The sequence below is a fragment of the Megalops cyprinoides genome, chromosome 6 (genome assembly GCF_013368585.1).
Source record: "Megalops cyprinoides isolate fMegCyp1 chromosome 6, fMegCyp1.pri, whole genome shotgun sequence".
NCBI lineage: Eukaryota > Metazoa > Chordata > Actinopteri > Elopiformes > Megalopidae > Megalops > Megalops cyprinoides.
The window spans coordinates 31,320,845-31,330,317 of record NC_050588.1 but is presented as its reverse complement, the minus strand read 5'-3'; the positions used below and the strand labels follow the sequence as shown (position 1 = coordinate 31,330,317).

The 9,473-nt window shown below is 41.4% G+C and overlaps 1 protein-coding gene across 1 annotated transcript; it reads left to right on the top strand.

Moving 5' to 3' along the window:
• Positions 1-1,216: 1,216 nt before the first annotated feature.
• Positions 1,217-4,823, top strand: LOC118778677 (inhibin beta B chain). Its single transcript, XM_036530297.1, has 2 exons — positions 1,217-1,901; positions 3,603-4,823. Exons 1-2 carry the CDS (start codon positions 1,508-1,510, stop codon positions 4,370-4,372), a joined length of 1,164 nt encoding a protein of 387 aa, XP_036386190.1. The 5' UTR covers positions 1,217-1,507; the 3' UTR covers positions 4,373-4,823.
• The last annotated feature ends 4,650 nt before the right edge of the window (positions 4,824-9,473 follow it).

Here is a 9,473-nt window from a genome sequence, read left to right as displayed (position 1 = left end):
GTTAGTTTGTTTTACACACTGAACCTACACGTCTGGCACAATCTGCACACGAGACCGGCTTACGACAGCTGCGTGCAAGATGTCGCTGTGTTTTATCTAATCTTCGAATAAAACGCAATGTTTGGTAAAGTTTTAATTAAACAAGTTTTAAGTACTTAAATACTTAGCCTGGTCTGACAGTGTTGCTCATTGAATTTTAATGGACACACTTCTGTTCTTTTGTGCTGGAAGTCGCTCTGGATAAAAGCATCTGCTAAATGAATTTAGTGCAATGTACTTAAAGATTAAAGGGCAATAAACTTACTTTTATAACATATAAGAGGGGATGGACACGAGGAGGCCAACATCCATCAAACACACCGGTTGAGGCACATAAGTTTTTCATTTTCAGAAAGTCCAGCATTTCTCTTGGCAAATCTCAAATATTCACCCTGTTCAGCATAGAAGGATATTTCTCTTTACACACCCCCATGAAGTGAGGAAGACTCAGCACTCAGCACAAAGTCAATAGGACAATGGCTTTCTATGGCTCATTCACCTTACTTTATTTTCAGGTGACTGTTGTAGAGCACATAGAATCATAAATGAAGTGATAATTAAATTAACTTTCTGATATGAGTTCTAACTTAAAGTTGTATGGTGTGATAGCACCTGTACGCGATAATAAATTATAGCCAACTGCCCCTCTCATCCTTGTCCAGGAAAATGTCACGTTTCCCAAACTAACAAACTCATTGCGTCGTATTTACATACACGTGTTGTCTTTCGCTTACAAAAACTATGTGGATAGAGAGAGCAGGACGGAGAAAGGTTAGTAGATCAAAGAGCAATGCTTTCGTACTTTGGATTCCAGCGCTTAGCTACCGGCGTGCTGCCATATTTCGTTCCCTACGCTTTACGATGATTCCAAATTGCTTCTCTGCCAGCTCATCATGCAATAATAAAGGTCTTGATTATTAGAGTAATTATATGTGGGGCACGCGCAACTTTGAACCTCTCGTACTTAGTCATACCTCCACCATCAACGTCTATGTTCCAACACGGCGCTCGTGTAAAAAATGCGCTGTGTGTCCCTTTAGCATCTTACCTTTTAATAGATTATGTTACCTCACCTGGCCTGTGTTCCCCACCCCCAGTTTGTCTACCCCCCCCCCCCCCCCCCCCCCCCCTCTTCTCTCTCTGATTCCTCCGAGCCGTTCATTGGTGCGCCCGTCAACCGTGTCACAACTTTTGGTGGATTACCCCAGTTCTTTTCAACTACGGGTGTAGGCAGTGTCATCCCCTTCCACAGTCACTTCGGTCTCCACGACGACTAACGACCATCAGCATCACCCGAAGCCTCAAGAAGTTAGACAGGTCTGTGCGTTCTGCTTAAAACTTTGTGCTTTTTTCAGGCGGGATGAAGACGCAACTGTGAATGAAACAGAAGAAACGGTCAAAGAACAAAACCGTTCCAAACATCATTTCAGGACTGTGATCAATCATTTCTTTCCCTTGCACCGCCAAGATGAATACATCTACTTCTCAAGTGCACAGTAAGATACACTCTTGGCTCTTGCCAGCGTTCCTGCTGCTCGCTGTCCTCGTGCTGGAGGGATCGGGTGCAGCGGCCGGTGCTGGGAACGCCGCTGGCTGCTCGTCTTGTGGCATGCCGACGATGGACAAAGGCTCAGAGGAGAAGCTGTTGATCGAAATCGCCAAGCAGCAGATCCTCAGCAAGCTGCACTTGAAAGAACGACCCAACATCACGCAAACCGTGCCCCGAGCGGCTCTGCTCACAGCTCTGCGCAAGCTGCACGCGGGACGCGTGAGACAGGACGGCACGCTGGATCTCGATAACAGCCTGCAGAACACACGCGCAGGAGACCAAGCTTATGAAATCGTGAGCTTTGCAGACATGGGTAAGTGGACATGTCATATCGATCCTTTTTATGTGTTAATGTCCCTTTCTTTTACTTATAAAATCTTTAATTTCTTTTGCGACATTAAGTACTATGACATTAGCATAGTTCTAAAATAAAACATCCTTATACACAGATGTATGTTTCCTAGACAGTTCTTTTGTAAGGTAAAGTAAACCATTGCCCTAGGTTAATTTAAGTCGTTCTCACTTCTAAAACCGAAGTGTAGAAAATACTTCTGGTTTTTATTTTGCGACTTGCTTAGAGTCACAATGGCTTGGAGAACCTCCACGACGTAAGAATTGTCCAATACCTCAAAACGCGAATATTGCATACTGACAATAGGGTAAATGTCATTATCAATAGAAAGTACTGATCTTAATAGCACTTAAATGTCAGTATTTTAACGTTGTAAATCGTGTGTTTCACGAAATCGCCTTTCCATCTGTTATCCCGTGTGCAAGCAAAGTTTAATGCACGGATACGGGCCACATTCTTATCCCTTGCTACTTTCGGCAGAAAATAGATACTCATTTCAATGCGATGGGAAGAATACTGTGCATATTTTCACAATCTTATTTTCATACGTGATTCTCGTCATTCCTTTCAGTAAACGAATGACACGACGCAACTTATTCCCATGTGTATGCAGCTAGGTTGCATGCCAAGCGCTTTGTTATCGTAGGTGGACGTGTTTGTTGTCACGAGGACTTCATATTGTGACACCTATGCAGTCGTTATTAAAACTATGATTTACAGCTACCTCAGATTGCAACCTCAGATTTCCTACATCTACGACACGTCAGATCTCTGAGATTTACAGAACTACGCAAGGACATGCTTGCGTACCAAACGATGTCTGCTAGGTTGTAACCCGTTGACATAAAAGGTACCATGAACGATCAGTACCTACTAAACTAACATCTGTCGTTACACACAAACCCTTTGACCTGACATTTGTTTTTTTGCATATCAACAGGTAACCTAGAAGAAGAATCAGACATTGAGACACACAAATCACTAATGAACCCTATCATTGATTTTGGTACACAGAATATTTAGGTGCCAAACGCTTTGATCAATCCATCTAGCATTTTCCGATCCACACACACAGCACACACCCAGATGCACACAACATCCACTGAAAACGTGATGCCACTGTTAATCAGTTACACAGAAAGAGTTAATCTAGGTCAGCTGATCAGTTTACCATGACACTGAGACACATCACACCTAACAGCAATATCCTTTGTCTGTAAGTTAATTCTAAATACATTAATGATGCACATGCAATAAACAAAAACAGAATTCTACCTGAAGGTGCCACTAAAAGTTAGGACAAAGCACCTTTCAGTTAGAGTTAATGTGAGTATACCTAGCAGTCGTATAGTGGCAGTATACCTTGGAGTATTTTGCCCCCCGGAGACAGGGATCTGTCCAGGGATCTGGCAATAGGGATTTGTTGAGATCTCTAAAACTGAGGCTGTTTGCCCCTGTGCAAAATGTATAAAGAGGCAGATGATTTTAAAATTTACTTTAAACGGAAAGGATTACCCAGTCACTTTGGTGATGTTTAACAGTGAATTATATTCAATCATTAACTGTGATAGACCATTAGGTTAAATCACACAATGGCGGCCTAACTCGTTCTCTGCATCCTCTCCTGTCTTCCTCTGTTTTCCGGTGCCTTCCTCTGCCCAGACGACATGGATTCCAGCGGCGCCCAGCCCAGCCTGGCCTTCCAGTTCTTGCAGGAGCGCGGTCACAGCGTGCAGGTACTGCAGTCCTCGCTGTGGCTGTACGTGCACTCAGCCGAGTTTCCTCACAGAGACTCCCGTGCCACCGCGCAGATCTACCTCTCCGGGCAGGGCGGCGCCAACCGCACGCTGCTGCTCCAGAAGACGCTGGAGGTGCAGAGGGGCAGCTGGCACACCTTCCCCATCACCCACACCCTGCAGGCCTTCCTGGACGGGGGGCAGAGGCGGCTGCGGCTGGAGGTCCTCTGCGGGACGGGCGGGCAGGACCTGTGCGCCCTGAGCGCGGCCACCAACACCTCGCACCAGCCGTTCCTGGTGGCGCAGGTGCGCCTGCGTGACGACGGCTCCAAGCTGGCGAGGAGCAAGCGCTCGCTGCGCTGCGGCGACGACGTCAGCGTCTGCTGCAAGAAGGACTTCTACATCAAGTTCCGCGACATCCAGTGGCAGGACTGGATCATCGCGCCCGAGGGCTACCACATGAACTACTGCATGGGCCAGTGTCCCCAGCACCTGGCCGGCTCCCCGGGGATAGCCTCCTCCTTCCACGCCACGGTCTTCAGCCAGCTAAAGGCCAACGGCATCCACACGGCGGTGTCGTCCTGCTGTGTGCCCATCCAGCGCCGCCCGCTCTCCATGGTCTACTTCAACTCGCAGCACAGCATAGTGAAGACTGACGTGCCCGACATGATCGTGGAGTCCTGCGGGTGCACGTAGACCCTGGGTCGCAGAGAAAGAGAGAGAGAATTTAGACTGAGGCACAGCTGGGTATCTGACTCAGGCTTTATACAGCTGGAATGCAAAACTCACTACTCTCATGGTCTCCGCACACATGCACTATCATACTCTCACAAACACACACAGGCCTGCTTCTCAGCCGGCCAGAATCCCTCGTTCGGTTCTGTGGGTAGTTATAGGACATCCACAAGTAAATATGCCACAGACACCTAAGAACTAAAGGCAAAAATGAAAAAAGAAAAAAAAAAACAATTGAGCCTTCACCTCCAGTTCTTACTCTCCACGACTTTTCTATTTTGAGTTTTGTTTAGACTTCTGTTTTCCTTGTGTTTGTTCATTCCCTTGTCCGTGTCTTGTGTACAAGTTGTTGCTGAAAGATGTGTTACTGGGACAAAGTGCACAGTGCCTGAGCTGGGAGGAAATGCAATAATAGAGAAGTTAGCATAAAAGGCCCAGGTACGAGGTCAAAGGCCTTGCGGCACCCGGCGAAATTGCTTGGTCGTTGCATGGATACTGTAAACCTCCACCACGCAAGTGGAAGGGCTCCGAAAGACAGAGAAGTGACGAATAAGAAATGGAGTCACTTGCTCCAGACCACAAGTCCAACTGTGAATGGAAGTCACACTACAGTGCCATTGAAATTCCTGCCTGGAATTTTCCAAGTGGTCTTGATTGTCAGGTTTTCTTTTCTTTTTTTGTGATCAGAAATATGCAAGGCATGAAATTTTTATCTCATACACTAATTACCCGGATTCATTAGACTTCTGCTTATACATTTAAACCAATAACATGTTAAGTTACTGTTAAGAGCAAAATACGAAAATGGTCTCAACAAACGGAAACTAAATTTAAAAGTGCCTTCTCTTGTGCTTGGTCTGGGATTGAGGAAATGGGATACTGCTTTATCCGTGGTATAGGGGATATCACAACAGTTAATTGTCTTTGCATATGGAGTTCATGCTGCTTTCTTCTACTGCCATTTTTTTACAGTACTCACATTGCAAACTATCTGTATGATAAAAGCTCTAGCATGGGACCATGGCAATGGCCATAAAATTAGTATAAAGACATTTATAACGAGTCTTGAAGATTATTACAATGTGCAACTGACGTTAATGAGATTTATTTGCCTAAAACAGATCTCTTTTTTCAGTTACTATTAACAATAAAAGTTTGTTATTTTTTAGATGCATATGTATTTGTAATGTAAGCACAAAATATGAAAGGTAATCAATTGGAAGTAGGGGACAAGTGCAATTAAGATATGTACTTAAAAGAAGTTACTTATTCGTTAATGTATTATGACCTAATTTGTCAGCTGAGAAATACTTGAGAAGAGCCAGTATATTGTCAGCATTACAGCACTATCATGTTATGTTAGATCTCACAGCAGCTCTATCTAAAAACAGCCAAAATTTTAATAAGGAAACACACTTTTTGTTCATGTTTGTGTGCATGTACGTATGCATAGCCACATATACAAGAATGATCAGGGGCGGCCAAAAAGCTCTTCACTGTGTTTTTGCAACACAAGCAACAGCCAAGGTTTACCAGAATAAATGTGTCCTTAAAATTATGCAGACAACAGTTAAGTGGCAGGTTAAAAACTGCTTTATCAGAATCTGCACTGTATTATTTGTTCAGATCTTCAGTTAGGCAATGACTTTCAACAGCATGAACTCCGTGTTGTTACTCAATAGCATGTGTAAACATTTGGCTATTTCCACAGTGTCAGGAAATGTGAAGGTCCCTGTGGCATAACGGTCAATGGGCATTTGGTAGGAGCACGTTGGTATTTGCTGCTTCCAGAGTCTAAAGTTTGGGGTGATGTCAGCGGAAGATCCATTCCATTTGTTAATGTAAAGCATTTGAATGAGTAATTACACTTTGCTACGTAGATCATAACCAAGTTAGAGAGCTCTGTTAATTCTTAACTACAGGTGGTACAGGTTCTCCCTTCTGTCATGCTGTGCAGCAGAGGACATTTGTCTTTCCTTGATTGCAAGCCCTTGCTCAGTCTCTGAAGGTGCCAGCAGCACCCTCTGGTTAGCCTCTGGAATGTAGCAAGCACTTCCCATTCACAGAAAGCACATGTGGGCACTTGTGTATTTTTGTTTATTGAATTTTTTTCCCTAAACACTTCCTGTCCCATGCCTAGATGATGTGGATTGGGTGCAGCTCTGTTGAGACGCATGTTTTTCAAGGGGTCAGAGCAAGAACATGTTCTTTAATCTCTTACTTTAAGTTAAGGACAAATAACTGGGCGATTGTACTTTACATAAAATCAGCCCACATATTTTAAGTCAAGTAAGTGATTTTTATTTCTTACTTGACTTAAAATGTGTGGGCTGATTTTATATTAAGTATAACTGCCACGTTATTTGTCAGTTAGTATCTTTTGACTATTTAGGACATCAAATGTCGAGCAAAGTTTATAACAATCTGTTTCTCTTTAATTGCAAATGTCAAATGCAGAATGCATTTTTCACTGTATTTACTGTGTTGTTTGGGTTCTGGAGCAGTCATGATTTTTGCATGGGCACTTTATGTATTTACTGTCATTGTGCAATGTCACATCCACCAGCTCTTATTTTGGCACTTGTGGGGGATGGGAAAAATAAGACTATAGAAATGGTTATTTTGATAAAAAAAAGTATTTGTTGAGGAAGCAGGGAATGTAAGTGTAATAATTTTCAGTTTTATTTGTTAAAGCAATTATTGTTGGCATTTTTGTGACTATTATAAAAGAACATCTGAATACTGTAACTGGTAATACTATAGCCAGCCTTCTGACCAAATATATATTTCTGCAAAACTAATTTCTATTTTTTGTGATGATCTTGTACTTTCATACTTGATTAAAAAATTTATTAATTGAAGACTGTAAATTGTGTAGACCTATTGTACTGTATATTATAATGATGTTGCAAATCTCTATTTTTAACAAATAAATATTTTGACTTCAGAAAGTGTGGCTGGTGTCTTTATAGATACATTTACAGGAGGGCCTCCCCTGATATTGTAAACATTGGCCCCTGAAAAAAAATATATATCTTTGGAATTTATTTGGAATTTATCACCTAATGTGATGTAATCATATTTTTAAAAACTCATTTTTTTGAAGATCAAACCCATCACGGTATGGATTTGGATTCTGTGGTGAAATCTGACTTTAATAATGGCCAATTTCTGCTGTTGGTTTTTCAGAATTATTCAGCACAGATCACGATTACTCTGGAAAACATTTTCATCATGCTGGTCTTGTTTGCTTTCTTTGGTCTGTTGAAAAAGCCCTCATTCTACTTCAGTAAAGCCTTGACTGAATCCATACTTTTGCAAATCAGAAGCAGACAGCTGTTCAAATGGTGCTATCAATGAGTTATTTCACATTTATATGATATCCAACTGAATGTACTGATAAGTTCATTTTTACTTTTTTAAAATCAGTTCTTTAAAGGAATAAAGACTACCACTTTATTTAACCCCCACAAATGAATATATTCTAACAAGGAATCATTTATAAGGAAAATTTTGTAATCTTTTCTCATCTGAAGCAATGTGCTACAGCAAGTGTTTTTACATATAAATAAAGTGAATCCAAATAAAGTAATTCTAGATCACAAAATTGATGAAGGTTTATGAAGAAAATCCTTTACATGCTCCATGAACAACAAAAATGTGCAAATGTTTTGTTTAGCAGGGCCTACATGGGAAGTTATGACCAAATGTAGCTGTTGGGCAGGAAACCCTGCAGTTGTACGAAAAGGCTCTTGTGATTTTCAAAAGTCTAAAAACAATTAAGTTATTTTGTGTGGTGTTCTCAAACAGATGTGGAATGTGATAAAAGAATGTATCTTTCTACTATTGTGCCCCAAATTACATTTAATAATCTCCTTTTGGCTCATTTTTCATAAGTTTAAAAAGCACGCCACTTAGCAGATAAAAAAGATGAGAGAAAAAAAATCCACAGAACATATTCAGTTCATTTTTCATTGTCATGGGTACTTTTACTGGTTTCTTTCTCCCTTTCCTAACAGATGATATTAAGCTTGAAGGAAGCCTGTTTTCAGTTAGGTCAGATGCAAGCAACCATCAGGTCTGTACATTTTGTTTGCACTATATAAACTGGGGCACGGGAACTAAAGAACATTGGCAATTATATTTTTAACACTTCTTCAACCAAAGTCTTTCTATACATTTAAAATATTAGATACTGGAGAAATTATTGGCAACAATTAATAACTTCAACCGACACTGCACCAAAACTTGATTAGTATCATAATGGCTGCCGTGTTGCACTACCCAGCACAATTTTACAAATGTGTATACAACTACATTCAATGGTACAATGCAGACAAAACTTTAATCTGCAGTTTAAATCTGGTTGTACAGTCTCACCATGTTACTACGCCAAGACAGATACCAACTCCGTACCTCATGTAGTACGTGCAGTTGCAAACAGCACCTGTGCCATCCTCACCACAAGGAGGTGAGGATGGCACAGGTTTGTGCTCCTGATTAGAGCTTACATGTTAAAGCCACAGACAGACTTCCATACAGTGTTCTTTGCAGACATACCGAATTTCATAAATCAATGGACAGGTAAATGGCTAATCTGATGCCCCTGGCAACAGTCCACAACTGGAATATGGAAAAAAGTGAGACTCCAATCCAAGTGTAAAATCAATAGTGTCTGAAAGGCAAAGAGCGTGTTTGCTTGGACAAATAGTTGAAGTGTGTTTTATAGACTGTCTGTATTTATCTGGTAAACAATTGTCAAATGGCACTGGCACAGTCACAGGCTTCTGCATCACGGGGACGAGCCGGAGAGAAGAACAATGAGCAAGGCAGAAAAGATGCCGGTTCACAAGCACAATATGAGGAACACTGCCTGATTTTGATATGATCCTTTGACTATCAGCCAGAATTTTGAGAAACATTAAATAATTAACTGACAACAACACTAATACTAATATAAATAACAATGCAAACCTGTATACTGTATAATTATTGGCTCTCCTGTGTTTTTCTGTTGTTAATTTTGTTCACTTTAACACTTTAACTTGACTGAACTTGACTG